This window comes from Meles meles, chromosome 13 (assembly GCF_922984935.1).
Source record: "Meles meles chromosome 13, mMelMel3.1 paternal haplotype, whole genome shotgun sequence".
In the NCBI taxonomy this organism is placed as follows: domain Eukaryota; kingdom Metazoa; phylum Chordata; class Mammalia; order Carnivora; family Mustelidae; genus Meles; species Meles meles.
In genome coordinates this window covers 30858590-30885696 of record NC_060078.1, presented here as the reverse complement: position 1 = coordinate 30885696, position 27107 = coordinate 30858590, and the positions used below count along the sequence as shown (strand labels likewise).

General features: G+C 57.3%; 1 protein-coding gene across 2 annotated transcripts in view; it reads right to left on the bottom strand.

The window, feature by feature from the left end:
- COL13A1 (collagen type XIII alpha 1 chain) overlaps nucleotides 1-27107 on the bottom strand; it is a 139274-nt gene that overhangs the window by 37840 nt on the left and 74327 nt on the right. The window contains exons 8-19 of one of the 2 annotated variants that reach the window (XM_046027961.1): nucleotides 25006-25041; nucleotides 24162-24188; nucleotides 23082-23108; nucleotides 19209-19235; nucleotides 19085-19111; nucleotides 18234-18260; nucleotides 16297-16353; nucleotides 11546-11653; nucleotides 9398-9424; nucleotides 8558-8593; nucleotides 929-973; nucleotides 1-33 (exon numbers count right to left, since the gene is read on the bottom strand). In XM_046027961.1, the coding sequence (XP_045883917.1) occupies nucleotides 1-33; nucleotides 929-973; nucleotides 8558-8593; nucleotides 9398-9424; nucleotides 11546-11653; nucleotides 16297-16353; nucleotides 18234-18260; nucleotides 19085-19111; nucleotides 19209-19235; nucleotides 23082-23108; nucleotides 24162-24188; nucleotides 25006-25041 (477 nt within the window). The remainder of the gene's footprint in view (nucleotides 34-928; nucleotides 974-8557; nucleotides 8594-9397; nucleotides 9425-11545; nucleotides 11654-16296; nucleotides 16354-18233; nucleotides 18261-19084; nucleotides 19112-19208; nucleotides 19236-23081; nucleotides 23109-24161; nucleotides 24189-25005; nucleotides 25042-27107) is intronic. The other variant, XM_046027962.1, reaches the window with a different exon arrangement.

Genomic DNA, 27107 nt, shown 5'->3' with positions numbered 1-27107 from the left:
CTTCATCCCAGCCACAGCAATTCCGGGAGCTCCCTGGTGGAGAGAAGAAAAGGGCATGGCGACTTTCCACAGTTGGGAAAAGCAGGGAAGGAGTGGCCAACCTCTCAGCCTCCCCTGGGGCAGGGTGGAGAGGGGATGCGAAGGCAGACGGCTTGCTTCTGCCTGCTGCCCAGACCCACGGCAAAGGTGGGTGGCAGAGTTTGGCACAGGGAGCGTGGGTCCCCAGGAAGGCAGAGGTTCTGAGCTGCACCGTTGAGTCCCCCAAGCTTCCCACCCACCTGCTCAGCTCCCAAGCCTTCCCGGCAGGGAGCCCAGGAGTGTCCAGGTCGGGGTATCTCTGGGGTGCCATGTGGGGAGGGCTTCAGTGGGAAAGGAAAGGAGGAGGAGGAGATGGGAAGGGAAAGGGGTAGAAGGGAACGCTGTTTGGAAAGGGAGAGCGGGAGAGGTTGTGCCGGTGGGATTCTTCTCCCAGAGAACTCTCTGGACCTGCGCCCACATGGACTGGGGAGCATCTGGGAGTGAACCCCATTTCCACATCAGCCCACGACCAGCCGCTTTGAGGTAAATAGGCTGCCCAATGTGCCACTTAGTCAATCCCAAGGGCAGGTGATTTTTAGGGAGTCCCTACTCCCCATGCGGGCGGCAGCTGGAGCTGGGCTTAGCCAAGACGCCCGGGAGGAGGCCCGGCCACGTCAGGAGGGCACTGGGGAGTGCTGGCTCCTGTGCCAAACAGAAGCCCCGCCTGGAGCAGGCTGGCACCGCAGGGAGGAAGGACTGGGAGGAAACATGTACCCTGTCTTCATGTCTCCACAGTGGACCTGGGAAGGAGAAGGAGCTGGGCCTCCCAGGTGTCCCAGAACATGGGAGAGAGGGCTGGAGCTCAGGGAGGGGCTGGCGGGGGAAGGGCTGGGCAGGGAGGGGCAGGTACCTTCGCTCCATGTTTGCCCGGCATCCCTGGCATGCCCCGTTCTCCCTGAAGAAAGAAATAAAAGAAACGCTGAGAAGAGGACCGGACTTGCCCGAGGCCTTGGCCCTTGAAGCCTTTTTTTTTTTGAGAGAGAGAGAGAGGGAGAATCTCAAGCAAGCGCCATGCCCAGCAAGTCAGTCTCCACACCCAGCACTAGGCATGGAGCCTGATGTGGGACTCGATCTCACGATCCTGATATCATGACCTGAGCTGAAGTCAAGAGTCAGATGCTTAACCACCTGAGTCACCCAGGATTCTATGTCTCTCTGCTGTTTCCTCAACTCAACACCCTGTTCATTGTTAGGGGCCGCGGTCAAATATCTCCTCTGTGAAGCTTTTCGCCATGCCCATTGCCCAGGGCTGGTTCCTGGGTGCAGTGGGGGACCCCCTGGCATTTGTAATTGACGTGTACAAATTCATGTCTGCCTGGGATGGTTCACCCCAATCCGCCTTGGGCTAAGTCTCTGAATTCCACAAAACGCCCAGAATCCTTAGCTCCCAATACAGGAGCCCTTCCTCACCCTGGCCCACCAGGACCCCGCAGCCACTGGCAAGGTGAGTGGAGCCGTCGTCAGGAAGTAAACACAGCACACGAGTCACTGCCACGGGCTCCGCGTTCTGGGACATCCCTCTTACAGGCCATTAACTGTGTCTGCCATGGGTCTGCCACGAGGCTAAAACTCTCCATCTTTCCTCTATTCAATCTCCAAGACTCCTCTCCAGTGTGACAATGGATTTTATTCCTATTTCACACGTGAACAAACTGGCTCAGGGAGGCCACGTGTGATCGCCAAGGTCATGCCGAGCAGGGATTGGAACGTAGTAGGTTTTTGTCAAAGCCCAGGTACTCATCCCACTAAGCCAACCCCAAGCATCCGATGGGCAGATTCTGAAGCCCCTCTCAGCTGGAGGGCCCTCAGGTCCGTGCTGCCTCAGGGTGAAGGGGTCAGCATAGGAGGGCAGCTCCTCTGGGGGCTGGGTCTTTAACTACACACCACAGGAGGAAGGAGCTGGGCAGGGCCCTGCCTGCCTGCAGAGAGCTGCTCTGTGGCCAGCAGAGGGCGCCACAGGACCTTGTCAGAAATCTGGTGACTGTGGACAGGAGGGAGTCAGAGCCCCCTCCTTGGGAGTCCCAGTCCTGTCGCTCTCTTCTTCAGACGAGCAGGCTCTCCAGCTAACATTCCAGCTGCCCCAACCAGGTTGACTTAGCCCTGAAGACACCCGAGAGACAGAGTTCCCATGGGTTGGGTTGGTACAAGTGGGAGATCAGCTTGGCCCTTCCTTTTTCCCTCAGCCTCCTCTCACTTCCATCTGGGGCAACTGGCTATGAGTCAGGGAGGCTGTGACCTTAGGTAAGCCTCTTTCCCTCTCCTCTGCGAAGAGAGTTAGACTCCAGACCATCTGCCCACGACGGCTCCACCCCTTTCTCCAGCCACCTCCAGCCCTGCCTACCTGAGGCCTTTCCCTGGGAGAGAGGTCGGAGCCGGGGAGGGGACGTTGGGTCTGTCGGAGGCTGCAGAGCAAGGCTGTGGACATGGGAGTTTAGCTGTGGGGAAAATGCTGGTCTAGGACGGGTCTCAGTGGGTCTCGGCTTTCCCTGCTTCCTACTCAGAGCGACAGCTGTAAATGCTTCAGCAAAGCGGTGGTGGTGGGGGGGGGTTTCTGCTTGAGCCCCATCTCTGGGCTTCTGTCTCCAATCTCAGCAGGAGCAGTGTAGAGTGAGCCCAGGGAGTGAGGGTTTCCTGCTAATTGGGGTTGTCCTCAGCCTTTTCGGGCTTGTAGGCAAAGACAAAACCACCCTCTCCAGGGAAATCCGGGCCCCCTGGAGCCTGGTAAGGTAGCAGCCCTCCTCGTTAGCAGGGCTGACCTTCGCCCCTTCCCTCCCCTCTGGGTCAAGTCTCTTAATTCTACGGATGACCCAGGATCTCTTGATCCCATCTCAGGCCTCCCTCACTCCCACCCTTGTGTCGGGCAGGAAGCAGGGGTGCCCCCGGCTGACCCCGCCCGGCAGGCTCATTCCACTCTCATCAGGCGGGGCTTACCCCAGCCTGACCTCTGCCCCCAGGACTGACCCAGTCTGACACCAGGAAGCACTGGTTCTTGGATCTGTGAGGTGAGACGGGAGGGAGTCATTGTCAAGGACTTCGGGGTGCCTGTGGACAAGGGCACCTGTCTGCAAGGGGTGAGAAGGGGGTTTCTGGCAGCTATGGCTAAAAGGGGGACCATGACTTCTGTTCGCACAGTTTTCCCCCTCGGTATGTGTTTATGAGGGTCCTACTCCCCATTTCCCTTCTTAAGAATGTTCCTGTTTAAAAGGTGTAAGTTTGGAAATGGGCTGAATTTATTTATTTATTTAAAAAGATTTTATTTATTTATTTGTCAAAGAGAGAGAGAGAGCACAGGCAGAGGCAGAAGCAGGCTCCCTGCCGAGCAAGGAGCCCTATGCGGGACTCGATCCCAGGACGCTGGGATCATGACCTGAGCCGAAGGCAGCCGCTTAACCAACTGAGCTACCCAGGCATCCCAGAATTGGGCTGAATTTAGATTCACTAACTTGCAAGTGTTTTCTTCTTAAGTACAGAGAGAATTCTCATAGTCTGTCCAAGTCCAAGGTCCCCAGTTTATTCCCTCTATCTTTGCCTTCTTTATCCTCCCAATAGGACCCTGGGAGCTCCCCTGGTGGGCTCCTAGAGACCCCATCTGTCCACTCTGCAGCTGGGGAGCTGGGCACTCTGCCTATTGCCCAGGGGCCTGGAGCATGGATGGCAGAGGCTGCTGGCAAACCAGGTCGGAGACCCCCAGGCCAGGACACCCCACCACTGAGGAGTCCGGCTGCCAAGAGCCCATGCCTGATTGCTGGCCAGGAAGGGGTAGATTCCAGTCACTGAGGCAAAGAAAGTTCTGGGTGAGCACGGGTAGATAGAGAAGGGGCTACGTGGAATGACGTTGAAGGCCGTCCCAGCCCTGCCTTTCACGATGCCACTGACTCTCCAGCTGGGCAGAGAGCGCCTTGCACTATCAGTAGGTTTTCTATTCTGGTCCCGGCTTCCAGGTGGAGGGACCCCCTGGTTACTGAGACAGGATGAAAGCCAGCTCCTTGGAGCCCCAAATGGCCATGCTCCTGTCTTGTGGGAGTGGCTTCTTAATTGGTGATTTACTGTTCGTTGAAAAAGCAGGGCAGGGACTTGGCAAGATGACATAGTCTGGAGGGAGGTGGGGGGCTTCAAGGTCAGCTCCCCAGCCAAGCAGAGGCCAGGCTGGAGGAGTGTGGGGAGATGAATGGACCTCCCTGGGGTGAATCTCCCTAGCAGCCCAGCGCCCCAGGGAGGGCCAGGGTGAAGCCGTTCCACACACAGACTCTTTGTTCTCTGCAGGGAGGAGGAAGGCCTATCTGAGGGCTGTTGGGGGTGGCAGGGGAGGCCAGCAGGGGGCTCAGGCCTGGGCCTGCACCAGGGCCCTTTCTTGAGCTGGGAAAGCCCGTGAGGCGGGCTCATGTCTCTTTCTGCCCTAAAGGGTTCCTAGGCCTCCCTTCCAGGAAAAGGCAGCTCATTTCCTTCTTCGCAGCCCTGGCCAGTTCCAGACAGGAGAGGACTGGGACGGGGGAGATGCCAGCTCCTCTGGTAATTAGGACCGGCAGGAAGTAATCTGGGGAATTACCGGGGTCAGGCGCCCCATCGAAGGCCAGGGCTTTGGAAGGGCGGCTGGCTTGTAATCTCGATTTGAGATCGGTTGATTTTGTAGTTAGCTCCAAAAGAAAAGTCAGCTCTAATTAATCTGTGGGCTTTGGAGTGTGGGAGAAACAGGGCCCAGAGAGCACAAGCTGGGGGCTGGAGGCCGGCAGGCTGAGACTCTCAGCCCCCGAGAGGCCTCATTTCTGAGGCCCATGTCTCAGGTCCCTGGTCGGCTTTATTTTAAATGGTCTGGATGTCCCCAGTGGGATTTCATGGTTGTGAAAGAAAGTGCTGTCCCCATCCTAGGAGACTCTGCCATCTAAGGCGTCCTTCACCTGGTGCGCTCGGCTGCGCATGAATGCCGTGTGAGGCCTGGGGTTCCTCAGGCCCTCTGAGAGCCAGAGGGGTCCAGTGCTGGGGGACAAGCTGAGACAAGCTGCCTCTTCCTGCCTTTAATGGAAGTCCCAGGACCATGCTAAGTCCTTGTGGAAATCATTTGGGGGATCAGTGCCCATGCATGACACCCCACTTCCTGGGTTCTTTCACTGAAACGCATCAAGGACCCCAAGGTTGGCTCACAGAGAGCCTAGGAAGCTCAGAGAAAAGCCTGAATCCAGGCCTAGCCTTTTCCCTTGGGAAAGAGATCAGCCCAGCTTCCACCTTCTTTCCTTCTAGGGGAGGAAAGCGGGAAAGTGGAAATTGCGGCATCTGCCCCCTCTCCTGGCTCAGAAGGCCCACGTAGTAAAGGCATTCAGGGCAAGGATTTGGGATAAGGCACAACTGGTTTTACTGCTTCCTGACTGTGGACCTTCCGGGACTCACCTCTGTGGGCCTCAGTTTGCTCATCTGTGAAACAGGACCAAGAATAAAGCCTTCCTCTCCGGTTTCTAAGGATTCAGTAATATGATGCGGGGCCAGGGGCACACCCACGGTTGGCCTGTCGGAAAGGCCAGTAAGGCAGTTGTAACGTGTTCTGCAAACACGTGTCCATCCACGTGGCCCCATGCTCAGCCCGGCAGAGCGGAATGATCAGGCCCTTTTGCAGATGGATTGAGGAGGGGCGAGAAAGCCCCGTAGGGCAGTCAGAGTCAGCCGGACCAGCACCAACACCCTTATATATAAGCTCCCAGCAGGTTTTGTGACCGTACCCACCAATCCCCTTGAAAGAGAGTCAAGGTAGTAATGTCAAAACACACTTTGCAAAAAAAAAAAAAAAACAAACAAAAAAAAAACACTTTGCATCTTACAACGTATTTAAAATAGATGGGTGGTCGTAAATTCGGATCACATTGGTACCACATGGGTGAGCAGTCCCGCTCGGGTATTTAGGTGGAAGAACCGGTCCCAAGCAGGGCTGGGGGCAGTGCAGGGCCTGCTGGCCACACTGGGCTTTGATCCGAAGGAGCTAGAGAGGAAGCCTGCCCTACTGGCCTGGCTGGCCTTTGGGAGGATGCTGCACTGTCCAGCTGCCCTGGGGGCAGCGACGATGATGACGGGTGGAACTATCATTAGAAACTCTGCAGGCCAGGAAACATCTTTGCCAAGAGTTAAATTCCAACTTTGCTGAAAGAAAGGGCTACCTGCATGCGGACTGAGTCCCTCCAGGACAGGGCAATGAAGCAGGTGTGGAGCGTCAGTCCCTTCCCCCATGGCTTCCCCTTATACCCCAAACACTGGGCGGTCCCATGCTTCTGTCCAGCTGGGCATTCCCCGCCCCCCAACCCCAGCACTTACTCCTCCCTCCCCCGGATGGTGGGGTGGGCAAACTCATCTTCCCAGGAGCCAGCTGTCTCCCCTCACCCCCATGCCCCATTCTAAGCCGAGAGAGGAGGAGAGAGAAAAAGAGAGAACCCACGGACAAAGAAGGAGCTCAGGAGATAAGCCTCCGTGCTCCGGAGAAGGCACAGGGAGGAGGGTTGGTGCACGGTTAGCTCAGCCTAGCTGAGACCCTCTGGGGAGGCACTCACTTCTGTGCCTGGACAAGACTAGCCTCTGGGCTTGGCTGTGTGAGACCTGGCTTCCGGTTCCAGCATGACCCCTCAGCAGCTGTACCACCGTGGGTAGAGCAGCAACTTCTCTGAACTTCTCATCGACACTGGGCGTGGGGCAGGGGAGATGATGAGCTCTAACGGGCCATGGAAAGGACCAGGTGGGATGGGGACTGAGTGAAGCTGGGCTGAACCAGAGAGGGCAAGTATCGCTGCACTTGACCCTGGGCATTAGCCTCTTTATCTCAGAGCTCTGATGGAAAGCAAACTTCTGCCTGGAGATAGCGGTCACTGACTCAAGACACCCAAGGCCCCAGTGGGGCTGGGACAGTGGGACGGGCACCTGTAGCCTCCTGGGAGTCACCCGACACCACAACCTTAAGTTCAGGCCTCTCTGTCCTCAGGACAATAGACACCCCCCTGGGCGCCTGGATGGCTCAGTGGGTTAAGCCTCTGCCTTCAGCTCAGGTCATGAGCTCAGGGTCCTGGGATCGAGTCCCGCATCAGGCTCTCTGCTTGGCAGGGAGCCTGCTTCCTCCTCTCTGCCTACTTGTGATCTCTGTCTGTCAAATAAATAATAAATAAAATATTTTAAAAAAATGAAAAAATAAAATGCCATGTGCCTTCAGATTTGGTGGTTGAAGGACCACAGAGGTGGGTTAAAAATGGCCACAGACGGGGCACCTGGGTGGCTCAGTGGGTTAAGCCTCTGTCTTCAGCTCAGGTCATGATCTCGGGGTCCTGGGATCGAGCCCCACGTCAGGCTTTCTGCTCAGCAGGGAGCCTGCTTCTCCCTCTCTCTCTGCCTGTTGCTCTGCCTACTTGTGATCTCTCTCTCTCTCTGTCAAATAAATAAATAAATAAAAATCTTTAAAAAAAAAAGGCCACAGACACTTTGCTATCCCTCTCTCTCACCGCACAATCGCCACATGACTTGGCTATGTGACTTGCTTTGACCTGCAGGATCCCAGAAAGTGTGATGGCTGTAGATGCTTTGGGGAAGCTCTCGTGTACTTAGACTTGGCAGGTTTGAACACCGCCCCAGGCCTACTATGCTGGAAGAAAATCTGTGTAGCCTACCGGGGACCGAGAGGGCATGGCGGGGAGAACAGCTCCCCCAGACAATGGCCCGCACCAGCCACCCAACATGTGGATTAGACGGCTTGACCCGTCCGGCCTCTCCATCCATCATCCAGTGCAACTGAATGAGTGAGCCCAGAGGACAGCGGCAGAACTCCCAGATGGCACGCCCAGAGACCCAGAATGAGAGAGAAAGCATCCTGTGAAGCCGGGACGTTTGGGATGGTTTCTGTAGGTAACATACACCCACCCAGGCACCAGGATGGAGCTCACAGGCTGTCTTCTTCCAGAAGACTTCCCAGACTCCTCCCAACCTGGAACTGATCTCTCTACCTGCCTGCCCACCCACATTCACACAATGCTTTGTGATGATCGATTAGCACAATCTGCATTTGCTGCATTATTTGCACAGGAATCCTTCTGTCTCTCTAGACCGGGAGTTGCCAGAAAGCAGGGCTGGGACCCCCAACCCGGTAGCTCCCACCGGGCTCAGTGTGGAGCTCTGCGCAGAGACGGCCCTGGTCATCTGCTCCCATCTGGGGGCCAGTGAGCACCTGGCCTGCCTTGGTAAAGACACAGGGATGCAGGTTGGTGGTAGGAGACCCACCTGGGTCTGAGGTCGGGCTGGGCCAGTGATGGCCTGAGGTCCTGCCCCTCTGATCCCCCCCACCCTACAACTGGAGACACGAACTCCTGTCCAGCCCGCCTCACAAAGGTGAGGTTCACACTGGGCAAGCGCGTGTGCAAACATGCGTGAACAAGACCAGGTCCTGCCCCTGTGGGCACTGTGGTGGAGCCCAACTTGGGTTACCATGGGAGGCAGAGGGTCCTTCCCTCCCCTTCCTCCTTACCTTCCGGCCGTGGTAGCCCTGGATTCCTGGGTCTCCCTGGGGGAACAAAAAGAAGACCATCAGTGGGATTTCCCCAGATGCTCCATTCTGGCTTCGCTCTTGCCCTCACATTGCTGTTTCTCTTCTTCTCCATGACTGCCAGTCCTCCAGCCCTCCCTGGTGTAATAGCTCTGCGTCCTTGGAAACCAACAGGGACTCTTCTCTTCAGAACACGTCCCCACCCTGCAGATGCGTGGTGGAAAGTGTCCACCTGGCAGGGGCCCTGGAGACCTAGATTCTGGTTCTGATTTCACTGTTGACTCTCTGCCAAACCTGGACAAGTCCCTTCCCCAGCAAGGGCTCTCAGCCTCCACACATGCAAATGGTTGGACAGGCTCAGTGCCTTGCAGCCTCTGGTCCCCAGAGCCCCAGGGTCCCCCGCTTCAGAGGGAGAGGTGGTTTGATGCGGTGGGTTTCCAGAAAGGACGCCCAAGAGGCCCGATGATCCCGTACGTCCCTTCTACCTCTGACTCTGTAAGAAAGCCTCTTACTGGGATGTTGTGACAGTGCCCTGGGCATCAAGCTAGAGTTTCCAACCAGACTCTGAGCTCCTCGGAGGTGGGGACTGCAGCCTCCGTACCAGTCACAGTGTCTGATGTGCCCGGGGACACACGAATGCAAGCTCGGTGGGACCCAAGCAGTTCCCAAGAGGAGGGCGGCAGTGTGAAGGGAGCCAGGTGGGACCCAGTGCTCACGGAGGTCACGCGCAGCTCCGCACTCAGGAGCTGGCAGCGCCGTCTCCCCTTCCCCCCGCAGAGAGTGCTCCCACCCGCTCCACGCATCACCCGGAAGGGTCCTCACCTTCGGTCCAGGAGGCCCGGGTAAGCCCTGTGGAAGCAAGAGCGAGGTGAGTGGAGATGGAATCTAGCGGCGAACAGGGGGTGTCGGCGTGTCCACCACGGGGGCTCGGGGCAGAGGAGGGCTCGAGGGGTTCTGAGCTCTGGATGTGCTAGAGAACAGAGCTCGAGGATCCTGGAACGGTATCAGAAACCTGCGGAGGGCGCGTGGGGACGACAGGCTCACAGCTCCCTTTGGAGCCAACGTGGGCGCCGTGGGCATCTCGGCTGTGCTCGCCCACTGGAAAGTAGGTCAGCGGCAGCCGGTTAAAATGACAGTGTGGTCTGGTCCGCGCCCCCGCCCTCCCACCTCCTAATTGGGTCCCCTCCCTGGGATGCGACCTTGCCCAACAGAGTCTTGGTTTTGCCTTTGGCCCTGCCAGCTTTCGGGCGAGGCTTCTGTCTCCTTTGGCCCGGGGCGCTGTGACCACAGCCCTCGGCCGTGGGGAGGTGGTGTGGGCCCCGGGTCTGTGGGAGCCCGAGGGGAGCGGCGAGGGCTGGCTGGCTCCGCCACGGTCTGGGGCCGAGGTTTGGGCAGCACACATGGGCTGGAGAAAAGCAAGATGGCCAAGTCTGGTCTGTGTCCGTGGGTTTCAAAACACGCTCCCTGGGTTTTTTTCTTTACAAACAACCAAACGAAGAAAACCACCGGGCTTGGGTTCGTTCAACGAGTGGGAACTCCACATGTCTGGGGGCGGGTGGTAGTGGTCAGCAAAGAAGTGGACTTTGAGTATTTCTTGGGGTTTCTCTCAGCATGGTTGGGTTTAGCTCCCTAAATTTCACTTCCTTTCGGGTTTCCCGTTTTCCCATCTACAAACCCAGGGAATTGAGATTAATCTCTCTTCCCGGGGTCCCAAAACACAGAAATATTTAAAATCCATTGTGGGGGTCGAGCTGTGCAGGAGAGTGGGGAAGTTAGGCTTTCACGCTGAGTGGAGCTGCCAAGCTGGGTGCCCTGGGTGGTCAGAGCTGCTGCCGGCCCAGAGGGGCCCTCCATGGAGCCTCAGCACGGATAGCTAGAGCCGCTAGGGGCCCAACGACAGGGGAAGCAGCCGTGCTCTATGAGTGACAGGGACCAGTGGCAGTGACACAGCCAACCTAGCCATTCCAATGCTGGGCATCTCTTATATGGGGAGCACCAGAGACGGACACAAACATTTACATTCAGGGACCTATATCACAGTGGGGAACTCATTAACTACTCGGAAATCGGCCCAGCAGCCCCAAAATCCGTATCACGGGAGACGCTGGCCCAAAGAAAGGGTGTGGTTTACGGTGTTAAGTGAAAAACATAACGGGGCACAAACCGTTACATTACTCAGAACGTGACCAACCTGGAAAGTGTTTAGGGGCAGACAAGTCTAAGGAGAAACATGCCAGGCCCCTCCAAGATGTTAATGACGGTGAACTTGGGATACGGCAAAATAGACAATTCAAAACATTTTCTCTGTCCGTGTTCCAAATTTTTCACACTGCGTGCATGATGCTTTTGTCATAAGAAACAAAACCAGGTTCTTTTTCAGTCATGTGAAAGAAACGTTATGAGACAGACTTTGTCCTTAATCCTCTCCCTTCAGTGACATAGGACATTTGTCTTGGCTCTAAGACTAAGAAAACCCGTTCTCCGCCAAGGAGGCAGGTGCCGGCCCAGATGCTCTGTTGTACCAACTAGGTCAAGAGAGCGGGATCTTGGCCAGCACTTGGAAAAGGGGGACTTGGTGGACCCTGGGCTTGACCTACTCCTGCCTGAGCGTGGTCTTGCCTGGAGGAAGGGAGGCACCTGTTGGCACAGCACGACCCAGCAATTCCACCTCTGGGAATCTAAAACAGTGAAAGGGGCAGCCTCTGGGGGATTCCTTCCCTGGAAGGCAATGACTGCCGTTGGGGTCTGGCCCCAGCAGCTGGGTCAGAACCAGAGTATGATGGGTGAGTGTGGCAGGATGGGCAGCTTCTCGCACGAGCCCCCCCACAGTCATTGACCTTGCCAAGGTGTTTCTGTCCGTTGGGTGGGGACCCAGGTTCTTGTCAATGATGTAAGGTTTGGACGCTTCCAGAGAATTCTTGGGACAAATATTGGGAGAGGGGGTAGAGGAGAGAGGAAGGAGATACTTACAGATGGCCCCATGGGCCCTGGCAGTCCTGGGGGCCCCAGGGGTCCACTCGGTCCAGGGGGGCCTGGTGGCCCTGGTGGGCCTTGGATGCCAGCCTGGCCCTGTTCCCCCTGATGTCGGTGGAAACAAGAGTTAGAGGGAAAGCCCTGGGCCCAGGGACCGGCTCCCGTCCCAGTGCCATGCACCCGGTGAAGGGCCCGTGGTGGGCTCTGGTGGGCAGGCGGTGTGGCATGACGGTGGTGAGGCTGTGGTGGCGACTGCATGCAGGGACCCGTGGTAGCAAGGAGATGGTCAAGACATTAGGTCCCCAAGAGTGGGGGGGCAGTCCAGAGAGGATGGGCTGCACGAACAGCCCCATAGCAAGAGCCCTGCTGGGGACAGAGATGGAGGTGTGAGCGAGATGACCCTGCCCGACAGTGGGCACGCTCCCGGCCCACTCAGATGCCTGGATCTAGCCCGGGGGTCCTCAGCCCGGCCTGCCTCAGCCCCTCCCTCCATGTGGCAGTAACATCCTCTGGCTACGCTGGGCCTCCCAGGCATCAAATGACGGCAGCAGTTCCTTGTTTCTGCTGTCTGATTCTCTGCCCCCAGTGTCCAAGGGGATCCCGAGGTCAGAGGCCATGGAAGTTGGTTTGGCTCACTAAACAGCTGGACAAAAGATGTGGTGTAAACATTTGGACTGGGGGCTTCTGAGATCACGCCGGGAGCCCTGGCGCGGGAGGCCCACATTCCCACGGGCAGTCATACCCTTCAGGTGTGGCCTGGGCTCCCCGGGTGCCCAGTCACCTTCCTGCATCCTTTCTGCCTGCGGCTGGCTTCTGTCTTGTCTCTTCCGTTGTCCGTGCCCAGCCTCACAGGACAGCTGGGTTTGCAACCCTGAGCTTGGTTGACTTTGACACTGTAAAGCGCCGTGTGCCTACATGGGTCTTGAAGAGAATTCTTTCGTCCTGCCCCCCCTGGTCAGTCAGCTGACTGAGCCCAGTCCTCGTCAACCACTGTGCCTGTGTCCAGGAGGGGACGGGGGCTCAGGGAGCTGGAGGTGGCATTGTGTTCCCTCAGGAGGAGGCGAAGAAAGCCTGGTCCATGTGACGCACCTCCTGGGGCCAGGGACCAAACAGGGTCTTCCTAGATCTAGCCCTGTCGTGTTGTTTTCTAAGTGAGCGCTCGTGAAAACTGTCGTGAAGCTGTCGTGTTGTTTTCTAAGTGAGCGCTCCAGGGACCATCTGGGCTCAGCCCCTGTGAGAAGGGGCCCATCCCTGCAGACAGACTAAAGCAGAAGAGCCTGACAGGTGTGCAAGCTCCAGGCTGGGCTGCTGGGGGACAAGGGCGACCAGAACGGCAGGCCGGCCAGCCTTCCTGGTGCGCTCTCTGCAACCCTCTGGGGCAGGAACAGGGGGCTGCGGTTTCCTGCTGCAACCTCATGGGAGGAAAAGATGAGTAGAAATGGGGTGAGCAACCTCAGGGCAAGAACTGGGGGATTCCAGCAGCACCTGCTGGTCCCTCGCTGCGCTGGGATGTCCTAGTGCAGAGGGCACACAACACAGTCAGGCTGGGGCCTGGGCTCCATCCCGCTCTACCCTCTGAGAAGCCACTCAAGGGCACAGAGTGTCCATGGGGGAGGGGGCCGGGGCAGAAATGGGTCAAGAGGTCCATCGCACAGAAGAGAAGATAGGCTCAGAGAGGTTGAGCTCCCTGGCCGAGAATCCCGTGGGGAGCTGGGACCCAAACCTAGAACTCCAGACTGTTCTTAGTCATTCCAAATAAGACCCCAGAAAAAAAGCTGCTCACTGTCCAACTTTCTGCACTTTGGAAATGACCTCCAACACCATCTGCTAAGTACATCATATTTCATATAATTTCCTCTTTCGGCAAATGTTAGACTCAATGTTTAAGCGTCTTACGGAGCCTGTAAAATCAATATTGGTTTATTGATAGGAAACGGATGAGCCTTTTTAAGTCCCATGATGGCTGGGGGCAGAAAAGCACTGTTCTCCAGGCAGACTCTGCGGCAGGCCGAGCAGGGGCCCCCACGCTTCCCTCTCTACTTTGGAAACCAGCTCAGGGCGGCACAGAAAGTTCTGGCTAGCCCACGCCTTGCTCTTGAAAAGGGAGGTCATAATGTGCAGGGGCCTGGATGGAGTTCTGGGCACCTTCTCAGTTTTTCCATCCATAAGGTGGGCATGATGGGTGCCTAATGCAACTAAGGCCAGGAAATGGCTGCTGGGGGCTGAGGTGAGCGACAAGGCTGAGAACAAGGACAGCTCTTCTGGAATGGGGTCTGACACGGGTGGGGGGGAGGTGATCGGGGGGGCTGGTGCTTCTCTGAGCTGCCAGGGGGCCCCCCGAAGGGCCGTGCTTGGAGTAAGAGCTGGGAGCCCATAAAGGCTCTCGAGGATTTGGCTGCTGTAATGGGATATGCGGGCTCGGGTAGCACACGCGTCATGTGTCCCTCGGTATTTTTAGCTGTTAATTGGAGGGATTTTTCAGCCTTGTTCAGTCAGATGCCTGAACTGCTGGACTCTGGACTCCTGACTCTTGAGTGTGGCCAGATGGTGGCTCTGGGCCCTGCTGTCCAGCTTTCAGAGAGCATCTCTGAGCCCTGCCCCTTCCAGCATCCCCGCGGCCTTGGGGGTAACCCCTGCACAGTGTAAGGAGGAGTGGGGGCATACGGGCAGCTGTGGGCCGCCCAGCCTAAAATCCAGGTGCAATGCCTATGCTGGCTCCCTCGCTCTCTTGTGTTCTGTTCTTTGTAACCTGGTCTTATCGCAGCCTCCTGGGATTCGTAAGGCAGGAAGAAGGAAGCAGTTGCTCACAACGATTACACCTGTTGGTCGTGGGCTACATTCCCTCCGCAAATGCCCTCACTCCTCAAACTCAGGTTACCAGGGATCGGGTGCTAAGCCATCCTTTTCTAAATATAAAGGGTATAGGTCCAACCAAGAGAGCCCTGAATGTGGGGTCTAAAGCCTTGGTCCCCGGCTTCCCATTCTGCCTCTCGCTGTTTGTGTGACTTTGGGCACAAAATCACCCCTCTGGGCCTCAGTCTGAGAAGAGCACTGAAACAATGCCAGGAACGACCCCAAGCGCTCTGCACACAGAACAGCCCTGTGCAGTAGCAACCGTTCATGTCCTTGTTTTCCAAGTGAAAAAGCAGAGGCCCAGAGAGGTTAAGGCTTTTGTCCCCAATCCCACAGCTCAGAAGAGTCAGAGAAGCTGGGTGCTGTGCCATGTCCTGGGTGTGCGACCTCGGGCAACGGCCTTCATGTCCCCAAAGCCTTGATTCCTCATCTGTGAAATAAGCACGATCGTGCCCACGTCGCAAAGCGATCCAGAGAATAAAAGGAAATCAGACTTGTCATCTGACCGGAACCCAGGGCTGGCTCTTGTAGCGGGGTGTTTTGAGGAGCCGTGGCGTGTGGTGTGTGGTGTTGGGGGGTGTCCTGGGCTCGGGGCTTGGGTACTTCCACATCTAAGACACTCACGGGTCCGGTTTCGTCTAATTGACTTGAACTTAAGCAGAGCGAGGCTCTGCCCTTGTCTACAGTCCCAGCTGGCCCTCGGGGGCCTGGAGACCTGCCCAGCCCCTGGGGACGCCACACATGGTCTGGACAAAGGGAAGGTGTCTACCTGGAAGGTCCGTCTTTTTATGACTGGGGGCGGAGCCAGTCGCACTGAATTGAGGAGAGGCAGCAGCTGAGGAGAAAGATGAGTTGGAAGGTCAGAGGGCAAAGGCCAGAGATCGCAGGTGTTCAGAAGGATGCCGAATGTCGCCAGGAAGGCAGGGTGGCCAAGTGGGAGGCGAGGAGAGGAAGAGAGAAGAGTGATTAGCAAGCATGAGGCTTGGGGAGGGAAGGTGTGGAGGGCGCCCTCTCACGCTTTGAGGGGCGCAACGCCGAGCTTGTCCTTGGTTGATGCGCCATCCCGAAAGGAGTGTGGCCCTTGGGGAGTCGGCCAGCAGCACCCCCGACGGGGAGAGTGGTCCTCTGACACACAGCCCACCATTGCACCGCCGGCCCTGCCTGGCGGAGGACGGGGGCTGCTGGGCTGCCGGGGGCAGATACAGAGGCTCTGGGCAAGAGCCACAGGACCAGCTAAATTGGTCCTCGAAGCCAGGCGGGGGTGTGTGGCAACCTCTGGGCTCTTTTTTTGGTTGAACAAGAAAGGCTGGCGTCAGCAGATCTGGGGAGGATGGTCAAGGGCAGTGCCAAGTCGGGCTCCCGGGGCTGAGCCGGCCGAGGGTGTGGCCTGTGTGGGCACAAGCTAAATGCTACCAAGGTCTGGCCCTGGGGCCGGTGGGTTTGGAAAATAAAGGCCGGGCAAGGGTGTCTCCGGCATGTTCAACCACTTCTGGGGGAGAGGCCACGTTCAATTGCATTATCTAATGTGATTTTCATTTCTGGAAATTCTCCTTGTTTCCAGTTTTTCTACCAATGGAAGCTGAGAGCCCCAAGGCTTCAGGAAATGGTTAGAGCCCACGTGTCAACAGAGATGGAGTATAATTGACCTCTGGTTTCTGAAGGCATTTTAACTGCCACGAGGCCCCTGGGATGAGTGGTAAGGACCAGGGGCTGCCTGGGCTGAGAACTGGGAGCCCATCCGTGGTCTTTCCAGGTCCCTGCCGCCTTTAGGGGCCACGGCTGCCCCAAGAGCCCGGCCACCTCCCACTGTGGGCTCGGGGACGTGCAATGTTGGGCTCTGGTCTGGGGAGTCTCTCAGCAGAGAGGGGCCCGGAGACCTTCCAGAATCCACCAACCTTCAGGGTAATGATCTGGTTGGAGCGCAGAGCCGAGAGAGTGCTGCTCAGGTGCTCCTGGCGTGGGAGGGGACCGAGGTGGGAGACAGGGTGACCGGGGCATGAGTGCCGGAGCCCACAGACATCACCTGCCTGATGCCTGTCCCAGGGTACTCCATCTGCCCTCCCTCCCCTCTCTGGGATGCTGCAGGCTGGAGCAGAGGCAGGGACCAGCCCTGGATCTCTCGTTATCCTGTGGGCCTGGAGTGCGCCCACCCCTCCACCGTTCCTGCAGAGCCCTCGGGAAACCAATAGGGCCCTCTTCCTAGATGCCCTCTTCCTACCCTCTTCCGGATCGACATGGGGTGCCCATTGCCTTGCCCCGTCCAACGGCTGAGCACCCAAATCTGCGGTCACCTCTTCCAGACTCGTTCCCTCCCCTGCCAGGGCCATAGCTTTGCTGCACTCCATGGCCGAGGTGCTCCTAGAGCCTTCTGTCGCTGCTCTCCCTGTCTCTTCCTCCCCCTCCTCCCGCTTCCCCCACCTCCCCCCACATTCACTAAGGACCAGTGATGACATACTGCCAACATGTCTGCTGTTGTGTTGTCTTTTGTGCTGGGGACACTGTCTTTCTTTCGGATAGCATAACAATCCCGTGAGCCCATCGTTTCAAATCAGCACAGCTGACCTTCTGTTATTGTACCAGGATCAGGCCGGCCGGAACCCCAGGGCCCGGGAGCGCAGGCTGCCGACGGGCACTGTCTGCACAGCTACCGGCCGGTACCCCCCTGCCCGGGGCCCAGCCCCCCTTTGGCTTCAACCCCTGCCCCAGCTGTTTATGGGGAAGACCCCTGCAGTCTCTCGCTGGCCTGGGAAACCCAGGGGTCAGGGTCTGTGTTGTGGGGCACTTCCCTGTGGCTTTCTGGATTCACGTGACTCTGGGCCCAACTGGCGCTTGTCTCTCCACTTTCCCTAGTCTCCTTGCCTGATGGGGGTGGCAGCCAGGGAGGACACACCGTGTGTGTGCTTCTGGGCACAGTGAGGCCCGTGACATAGGGATGGGCACCCAAAGACACTAGGGTCTGAGAGTGACATGTTTCTGGTCCCAGCTCACTGGGGCTTTCACCGAAGGGCCCACATCTTCACCCTCCCTGTCCCAAGAATAAGCCCTGGCTCCCAGTGCTCACGTCTGCAGCTTCCTAACAGGACTGCTGCAGGCTTTGGGCTCTACATCCAGGGGCAAAACAAGGCAAAGGAAGGAGCTGGGGCCTGGGGTGGGGGAGGGGGTGCGGATTGGGAGACCATCCCAGCTCAGAAACCCCCACCTTGTTTGGAGAAGACCTCCTCCAGTCCTAGGGAGGCAAAGCAGAGGCTCTAGCCTTGAATAAACACAGTCGGCCCTCAGTTATCTCCCACCATTGAGGTCTGGGTCATCTGTGACAGTGACTAACCCAAAAGTCCCTCTGATTCAGCCGGGGCAGGCGGCCAGACATGCACACCCAGTCTCTCTCACTCTCTCTCTCTCTCACACACACATACACACACACCCCGGGCAGGGAGTCAGACTCACGGACTCACACAAGCTGCGTGGCCTTACCGAGAAGGCAACATGCAGAGGGGACATAGGGCCAGAAACCTGGAGTTTAGGTGCACGCACACGCTGAAAGGCTTACAAGCAAACGGAGTCCTGAAGGCTGGCCTTGCAGGGGCAAACACACGGAGACACGCTTGGGGGGCGAACACGGCCGCTGGAGACCAGCTCCGGTCAAGCACGCTATGGACCATCAGGCACACTCCCGGGGGCTACCTGCCCCCATGACCACTGCTCTCGCTGCTGAGTGCAGGGGGACCTGGATGCCTGTAGTCCCCAACCTCTGGGGGTTCTGGGAGCCCCAGGTGGATGAGGCTGGACTAGGGGTGATGCCCCAGGAATGGATCTGTTTTAGGGGTTCACTTACCCGATGTGGGTACTCTCCACACTGACCCTGGGGAAGAAAGGGAGAGAAGGAGAAGAGGGCGTTAGGCACTCTGGGGAAATTGTGCCTCAGGGACATCCCCAGGAGCACACGTCCGCTCTACTCACCAGCCCTGTGCTGGTCGGGGACATAACTCCCCGAGGCAGGAGAACTAAACCTCTCCCTCACCATGGCTGGCAGCAGAGAAGAAACCCTGAAGGCCTGCTTGGACATGGCCCCACGCAACGTAGGGCAGGATTCTGCTGTCCTATCCCACTTGCCGTGACCACAGTCAGGAGTCATGCTCCATGCCTGGCTGGAGATAGCAGAAAGGTCGACCCTCTGGGTGTGCCCCCTACTCCAGCAGCCCTGAGAGGGAACCCCTGGATGGGAAGTGCAGACACAGAGGTGAGCTATGGGCCCTGGGAGCCCTGGGAGACGCCTTCTCCGAGATGGGGGTGCCAGGTCTCTGTACCGTTCGCCCAAGGCCAGCCCAGCAGAGTCTCCATCAGAAATTTAAGGAAATGGAGAATATATGAGGCCAGAGAGGGAGCCAGGCCAGTGGTTTACAAATGGATACCTCAAAACCTTAGAGGCTCATGGCGGTGCGTCAGGAAGCACCAGGGTTAGAGAAGGAGTCCGGGGAGGGCCAGGGTCCCGGCCACCTCTGCTCCCGAGCACAGAACATCCCCCAGAGCACCCTCCCTCTTCTTTCTCATCCACTGCGCCACCCCCGAGGACGCCTGGTTCTGTGGATAAACACGAACATTTGAACATAACCACTCCGGACTGCTTTCTCCTTTAGGGGGGCTGTTTCCTGCTAGAAAATTCTAGAAAACCTCCATCAAGCTTACCTTTTCTCCTTTTTGTCCTTGAGGTCCCTGTGAAGAGACAGAAATGGCAGAGTCAGAACGTGAAGCTAAGGCCACAGGGCCCCAAAGCCTCCCTGCGGGGGAAACGTGAGGGCGAGGTACCCACCGGCTGTCCTCGGGGACCCGTCAGGCCCTGCGGGAGGAAGCACACATGGGTCAGCGGGCACACTGAGGCCGGGCAGGCTCAGAGGTGTGGGCCCCGTTGGGGCTCATGCTGGGACCGGCGCGAACGCATGGAGTCCTGAAGTCCAGCCTCCCCCATGGCCTGGTCCTCCTGTGCCCGAGACCTTCTAGGGGGTGTGGCCTGTCCAAGGCGCCTCAGCTTTGTCCTCCGTCAGTGGGTATGACTTGGTGACTTGCGCCACACATGGCCATGATGAAGAGCAGACGCCATCCCTCCTCTGTCTCTCCATGGTCCCCTCATGGGCCAGGCATGAAGGGGGGTGCGTGGAGACCTCAGGTGGTTCTCTTTGCTGTGGGTTGCCCTGCCTCACGCGTGCCCATTTCCTCATGGGGCCAAGAAGCTGAGGTCCAAAGCCTCTAGGAGACCCTGCCTGGCACATTCTGTCTTCCACCCAGCACTGCCTCAGCATGAAACCCACTGAGTCAGAAGGGCTACGGGGTACATGGTAGTGGGTGCTTTGGAGAGGCCTTTGGTGAAGAGAGGACCCAGGAGGTTGGACCTCTCAGCGGAACCTAAGTGGTGTTGGGGCTCCTTCTGGGGTGTCTTGTCAGGTTTGCAGGATTGAGAAAGAAGCCTGGGTTCAGGGTAGACCCCTTCTTTGAGGAGGTGGCAGTGTTCAGCAGGTTGTCTCAGGAGCTGACCTGAGGCTGGTGTGGAGGGAAAAGGGGAGGACACGTGCCTCGTGCTTTGAGGACCTACTCTGAGGCAGGCTTTCAGGATGTGCTGAACTCATACCCGCACCAGCCCCCGGAGAAGACGCTCACGTCCACTCCACCTCCCAGACGAGGTGATGGAGGGGGCCCTGAGGCCCAGCGAGCAGGGGTGCTGGGACGAGAGCCCGGGTCTGCTGACGGCAAATGTCCAGCTGTTTCCACTCCGCCACGCTCTCCGAACTGGGCTGGGGCTCAGAAGGCAGGGCTTCTAGACTTGGCCGGAGCCACAGGCAGTGCCTCATCCCCTGGGGCCCTGAGGTCCCCTTGAGCCACCATCCTGAGGGCCTGTAAGGCTCCATCTGCTGGACCCGTCTCTTCAGGATCTCCCTGGAGCGTCCCCGACTTGTCACCTGGACCAACTACCAAATCTGGAAATTCCCAGCAGGTTCGCGGGAGGGGACAAGTGGACTTTGGGACCACCCATGCGGCACCATGACCCATGTGGTTGACCAGGTGTTCAGCACAAGGTCTGTCTACACCTTCCATTCAGTTCTGGGGGCTCTGTTGGGGTGGATGGGGCAGGGGCGATCCCCTTTTGAGGTGACACAGGTTCAGCATGTGAATGAGCCCCAGGCCCCTGTGCTGCATGCCTAGCAGAGGGGAAACCATCTGGGGACGGAGGTGAGTGGGAGACAGGCGGATGATAAGCAGGCCAAGATAATTACACGAGACAGTGTGTTGAATTAATAGCGAGGAGTCCCTGTGCCAAGCCAAACAGAAGCCTAATGGTTCTGGGGTCTGTCAGATGTTGATGGATGACTAAGAGGCAGACAGGGGATCTATCACACCGGTGTGGGCTCATGGGAGATGGGGTTCCTCACCCTTTCCCCCTAAGTTAGCTTAGACACCCAAACAGACAGGGGAGACTCATGGGTAGTTCAGTGGGGTGGGGCAGTGGGATGGCAAAGGAAGTGTCCCCATAGAAATGTTCCTGTCCCTCAAGACAAAGGGCTCTGGCCACAGAAAGGAGTGTGGTAAGGTCCCACCCCATGGGTCTCAGCCCCAGCTCTGTTATTTAGAAGCCATGGAGGCTTGGGCAATATACTCAACCTCTCTGTGCCTCAGTCTCCCCTTTTGTGGAGTGGGGATAATAAGCTGTTACCAGGATTGCAGAGCAGGGCCTGGTTGACTATCATTATGACTTCTGGGTTGCCACAGACTGTGTTATGGTTAGCATCAGGCCACAAGAAAGGGGAAGAAGGTGGCGGGGAGGGGTAGAGGGAAAAGCGCCCCAAACTCCTGACATCTGAACCCTAGCGCCTCTGGAACAATGGCAGCATGGAAGGGTTCCTGCCTTGGTCTCCACTGCTTCACGCATGCGCAGAGCAATGCTTGAGACAGGGGAGGGGAAACACGTCATGCACCTGTGGTGGGGGTGGCCGTGATGGACAGGAAAGCTGGATGGACACCTGGATTCCAAAGCCAGCTCTCCCAACCACAGCCCCCAGAACCTCACTGCCCTTTTTCCAGCTCTGAAGATATTTTAAGGACGTGCCTGCCTCAGGGCCTTTCCACACGCTGTTCTCCCATGTCCAGATGCTCTTTCCCTTCCTTTTTCTTTTAGTTAAACCCTCATTCCTTGCGCCATAGTTCAAGTCTTTCTCAGAAAGTCTCTCTGACTCTTAACCCCGGGTGACATGCTGTAACATGGAGATTTCTCAGACTACCTGGCATTGCCTTTTTATAGCACTGTGCCAAGGTAATTTGTTAATTATGTGTCAGATTGTTCAAATGCATCCCCCACAGGATGGCAAGGACTGTGTTTCCCTTACACCTGGGACCTGGCACAGTGCCCAGCGTAGTGCGGATACTCAATAAGAATGTGTCCAGGGAAGGCAGGACGCAGGGAGATAGGGAAGGAGAAAAGGAAAGAAAGAGGAAGAGAGGCCATAAAACGTGGAGGGAAGGAATTAGAGAATTGGGTTTGGATCCTGTTTTCGAGGCTCCCTAGCTGTGTGACTTAGCGTCTCTGAGCTTCAGTTCCCACTGCTCTCAGGGGGCTACTAGTAGGACCTGGAGCACAAGGCTTATGCTGAGGATGAAGGAGACAAGGCGCGAGTAGTACTTAGCTCTGTGCCCACCTCATAGAAAACCCTCAGTGACTGTGAGCTGGGGCTGAGTTAACCAGACAAACTGAAGCCCAGAAGGAGCTGAGTTGCCAAGGGTCCCATGCAATGTAGGGGGAGCTGGGGGACAGGCCAGGTCTCCTTTCCCATCCACAAAGTTAGCCACCTCTTTTGACGGGCAGGGTTCCTGCCTCCCGTGCCATGGCTGCACCCCGGTGTGAGTGGAGGTGTCCTCATGCCTGCACTTGGAGCAAGACACACACCAGAGCCGCGCTGGGCAGGGAGGCGGGCAGCCTTGCCGTGCTGCACATTCCAGGCCCTTCCGGAGGAGGGATGGTCCTCCCAATGTAGAGGTGACCACCCGGGGAGGCTGGATAGCATCCCAGCCTGGGACTGGCTCATCTACTCTTAATGGCCCATCCCTTCCAAGGAGAACTGGCCACCTCCCCTGGAGTGGACGGCTCCTGACAAGGGGCGGCTCTCCCTTCTGGAAGGAGGGGCCTGGGGGACACCAGAGAGGCAGGAAATCCCTTTACAAGGCTTTGCTGAAAGTGGAAGGGGCAGGAAGGAAGGTGGGGGCAAGTCGGCTTTGTGCCCAGCTGGGGCAGGAGCACAGAGAGTCCTGGGGCAGCCCCAAGCAGGGCCGGGTTAGGAGGAAATCCGGTTGCAGAGAAAGTGCTAGATGCTCCCCCATGCTGAGTTTACATTCAGCTCTGAGGCAGAGGCGTGGAAGTTTGGGAGCACCTGCCCCCACTGTGGGACACTGGCGACCTTGGACCTCTCTGGACCTCCTCTTTCTCCTTTTTCAGGCAGAGAAGCTCCCTGCCCGCCTCTCTCTACTGTGTTCACATGAGGACCTGGGACATGTGTTGTACAGAGCTGGGAGTGACTGTGGGGGCATCTGCTGGATGGTCCCTGGGGGCCTCCTTTGCTGGGCGGCGCTTGGCTGTGGACCATGAAGGCCAGGCTGACCACCCCCCACCCCCAAAGGGAAAGCAGGAAAGCTGGGGTCTTACCATCTCCCCTTTGGGTCCGGGGTGGCCCTGGAAGGAGAAGAGTGTGAGCGCGGGTACCCTGTACCCCAAAGCCCCTGCCCTGCCCTGCCCTCTCTCCATCACCCACTGCTCATTTGCCCATGTCTCTCTTCCTCACCTGTCCTTTCGCCCCCCTGGACCCACTGGCTCAGGCTTGGGCACCTGCCCGCCACCCTTTGCTGGGTCTTACTTAGCAGCCACCACCCCCCCAAGAGCCCTGCTCCGTGACATACTCTGGGCAGCTTGGAGGCACGCCGGGTCCTGGGAGCTGAGTGGGAAAGGCCACCAGACCCCTTGCTGTGCTCAGCTCTGGCCTGCATGGGGGACCGGCCAGGCGGGTGGCCAGACCCTCATCAGGGGGTCGCCAGCGGCTCAGGGTTGAGGCAAGGGCGTGGCTCTCAATGCCTTCCCTGGTCATCTCTGAGGTCATCCGAGGGCCAGAGCTCTCCCCCAGCTCACTCTTTCCGAGGAGTGGGGAGGGGTCTATTTCCCCCATGAATATTTGGGTCTGGGGCCCAAACCCAAAGGATTAAAATGGACAGAGGAGGAGCTATGGATGGGGACACAGGGTCCATGTGGACGAGGGTGTCAGGGGGCTTCCACCAGGATGGGAAACTCAGGGAGACAGGGAGGCAAAGGCAGCCCTCCGGCGGTGCTGGGGATCGGTGGGGAGGGGGTTCCACGCTCCATTTAGAGTTAGGACCTTGAGCTCTCCTCTCCTCTTCCCTTCCTGATGCCGCCCCGCCTCTCTCCCTACCTCAGCCCCTTCCAAGGGTGCCTCAGAAACACCAACTTCTCGAGGTGGCTCTTGCCCCAGGTGCCGAGAGTCCAGCTTGGTGGCCGTGGACTTGTGCCCAGGGGAGGCCCACTGGAGTCAGGGGTGACTCATGCAAACAGCCCCTCCGTGCCTCCCACGGGCAACGATTTCCCGCCCCGGGAACGTTCATTCGCTCTGGAGCTTCTCCCACGGAGTTCGGGTCTTGCCGAAGGACTGAGGACCTGGGGCTATTGACCCTGATCGAGCGAGGGAGAGGAGCTCACAGCCCGAGAGGGTCCACTCACCGGTTTGCCATCGAGCCCAATGGGACCCTGAAAGAGGAAAGAGGCCACGTGTCAAGACAGCAGTGCAGGTTTCCTGCCGAAGAGGCTGCCCGGGCTGTGGTTAAGGGCACGGGTTCTGGGCTCCAAGTTGGAGTTCAAGTGTCTGCCTGACCACTTACTGGTTATATGACCATGGGTAAGCTTAAGCCTCAGTTTCTTGTTCTACAGTGGGGTTAATAGAGGGGTCTCTGTGAGGAGTGAGCGAAGTGCCACTGTCCTCTACCAGGCACGAGGGACAGCCTGATGGATTGTCACCACGGCGATCACAGACCTAGTTCCTCCTCCCGACCCCGACTGCAAAGTGAAATATACATTGCTAGAGAGCCTGGGGCTGGCTAACACCGAGGCCTGGGGAAAAGGAAGAGCTAGCTGCTCCCCTGCCCTCCATCGTAGAACCTGTCTTGGACCCCTGGGGCAGGGGTCACAGGCATCAGGATGGCCGCATGACCACCTCGTGCAGGCACGTCTCCTCTCCAAGCCAGGTCAGCGGTTGCTTCCTGAGGTTCGTCATCTGTTTCATGTTCCAGTGTCCTGCTGGGGTTTACCCAGCCTGTGACTCGCCTCGCCTGTCCCTGTCCTGCTGTCGCTTCCTTTCCCCATGACTGTCCCTGTCCTCTCTTGCGATCTGGGCCAAGTGCCAGCTGCTCTCCTCAGTGGCTCTCCGGGAGAGGCTGCAGGAAAGGGTCCTTACTGACCAGAGTTTGGAAGGTCAAGAGCAGCTTGAGGGCTGGCCCCACATGAAGTTTAACCCAGCCAGGCCCAGGGGTCACCGGGGACATAGCCCATCTCAGGCCTCCCTACTTACCGGAAATCCAGGGAAACCTCGAGTGCCCGGCTGACCCTGGAAAGAGCAGAGAGAAGTGAGGATGGGCCAGGAGGACCTGAAGTCAGACCGAGTCCCCTTTGCTCCCAGAGTGCCCGTGGGTTCCCTCCCACTCTTTGGGGGTCGTCTGGGGGAGATCCTCCCCATGGTGAGCTGCGTAGTGGGGAGGCTGGAGAAAGATGGGAAGGAACACCAGAGGAAGCCTCCCCCAGGGCCTGGGGAAAAGGAGGGGTCCAGCCTCCTTCGGGTCTCCCTGGGAAGCAGACCTGAGAGCTCCTCAGGGCCTCCATGCCCTGAACCCCGACATGTGAACAGCGAGCTGGAGGGCACGGACAGTGGGGACCGGCCTGCCATACCCTGAACTCCCCAGCTGTGATCTTCTGAGTCCATTTTATTTACACAGTCATTGCCCCGGGCCACGTACGTGAGGGTGGTTTGGATAGCAGAAGCCGACCTTCAGAAGGGTGTTTTTAGGCCACGTGGGTCAGACTGCTTGTTTTTCTTTCGCCCTGGCCAGCAGACCCCTGCTGTTGGGCAATCTCGGGGTCCCCCGATCTTTGTGTCCATTCACGCCCATTCTCCTGTAGGTGCAAAGTGCCACGCAGATAGGCGTTTGGGCTGGAGACTAGAAGCCACCGGGCATAGCCCAGGACAGGAGTGCCCAGAGACCTCTGCTCACGGGACACAGCTAGGTGGGAAAGGGACCCTGCCATCAGGGTGGGAGCGTGGGTCAAGTGGGGAGTGAGCCGGGATGGGATGGGCCGGGAGTGAGTCGGGATGGGCTTGTGGCAGGCGGCCCAAGGGCAGGAGGGAGGAGATGCCGCTCACATGTCAGAGAGCCGCAGGCTTCGCTCCTCTCAAGGGTGAGTGATGCTAAGAATAGCACTAAGGAGAAAACCCGGAAACCCTGCGCTGTGGCCTCTGGAACCTCGCAGTGTAAACTTTCAACTACTCTGAATGCCGAGAGGCCCGAGGAAAAAGGTCAGGAGGAGAGGATTCCAAGAAACATCTTCAAGTCCCACTCGGGATAATGTTTACACGGTAAGGATAATCACATGGTTTGCTAATGACAGAGCCTGCCTGGGAGCAGGCTCCATCTCCCCAGCTCAGAGCCAAATCCGGGGCTAACCAAGGCTTTTTTGGGACCTTGGGGAAGAATGTTGTCATTGACCAAATGGAAACCGGGGCTCTACTTTCTGGAGATGCTGGGCTGGGTAAGGCACCCGGGGAGGCCTGCAACTGGATTTTAATCTACATCTCTTCAATTACATGCTGAAGCTGGACCTCTCTTGCAGTGTTTACAGGCAGGTCATTTATCCGTGAACTGCCTGCTTGTGTTCCTTACCGTCAATTTCCCCTCACTTGTTTGTTTCCCATTGACCCAAGGGCAGCTCTTCGTCAAGGACGCTAATTCTTTGAGAGCCACGTGCATCGCCAATATTCTTCCAATCCGGCATTTGTCTTTTTCCTGCTGTATTTCCTGCCTGATGGAAGTTTTGCATTTGGGTGGACAAACTTATCAATCTTTCCCTATGGCTCCTGGGTTTTATGCCATGTTTCTAGGGGACCTCTCCAGTGCGGACTTCATAAATGTCTGCTCACGATTTGTCCTCATATTTTATAGTTTTGTGTTTTACTTTTAAGTATTTTATCCATTCGGTATTTATTCTGGTATAACAAGTGAGGTAGAGATTCAGCTTTTTTTTTGGCTTTACCTTTTGGTAAATGGCTTGTCCCCTGTCCCAGCATCATCTCCTAAACAATCTATTTTCCTCTTCCTACTGTGAAATGAAACTTTTACCAGGGACTAACTTCCCAGATGCATTTGGCTGTATTTTTGGCCTCCCCATTTTGTTCTATTTAACTGCTCTGTTTTTATAATACACTGGATATCTAGTAGAACAACCAGTCCTCTCCTGCCCTATTCCCCTTACTCTTTTTTTCAGAATTTTCCTAACATCCTTATGAAAGCTTACTTTTTTCCCCCCAAACGAAATGAATATGATTCTGTTGGACTCCGACCCCATAAAAAATTCCATGGAATTAGGATCGTATTAAAATTATGGATTATAAATTTATTTGTA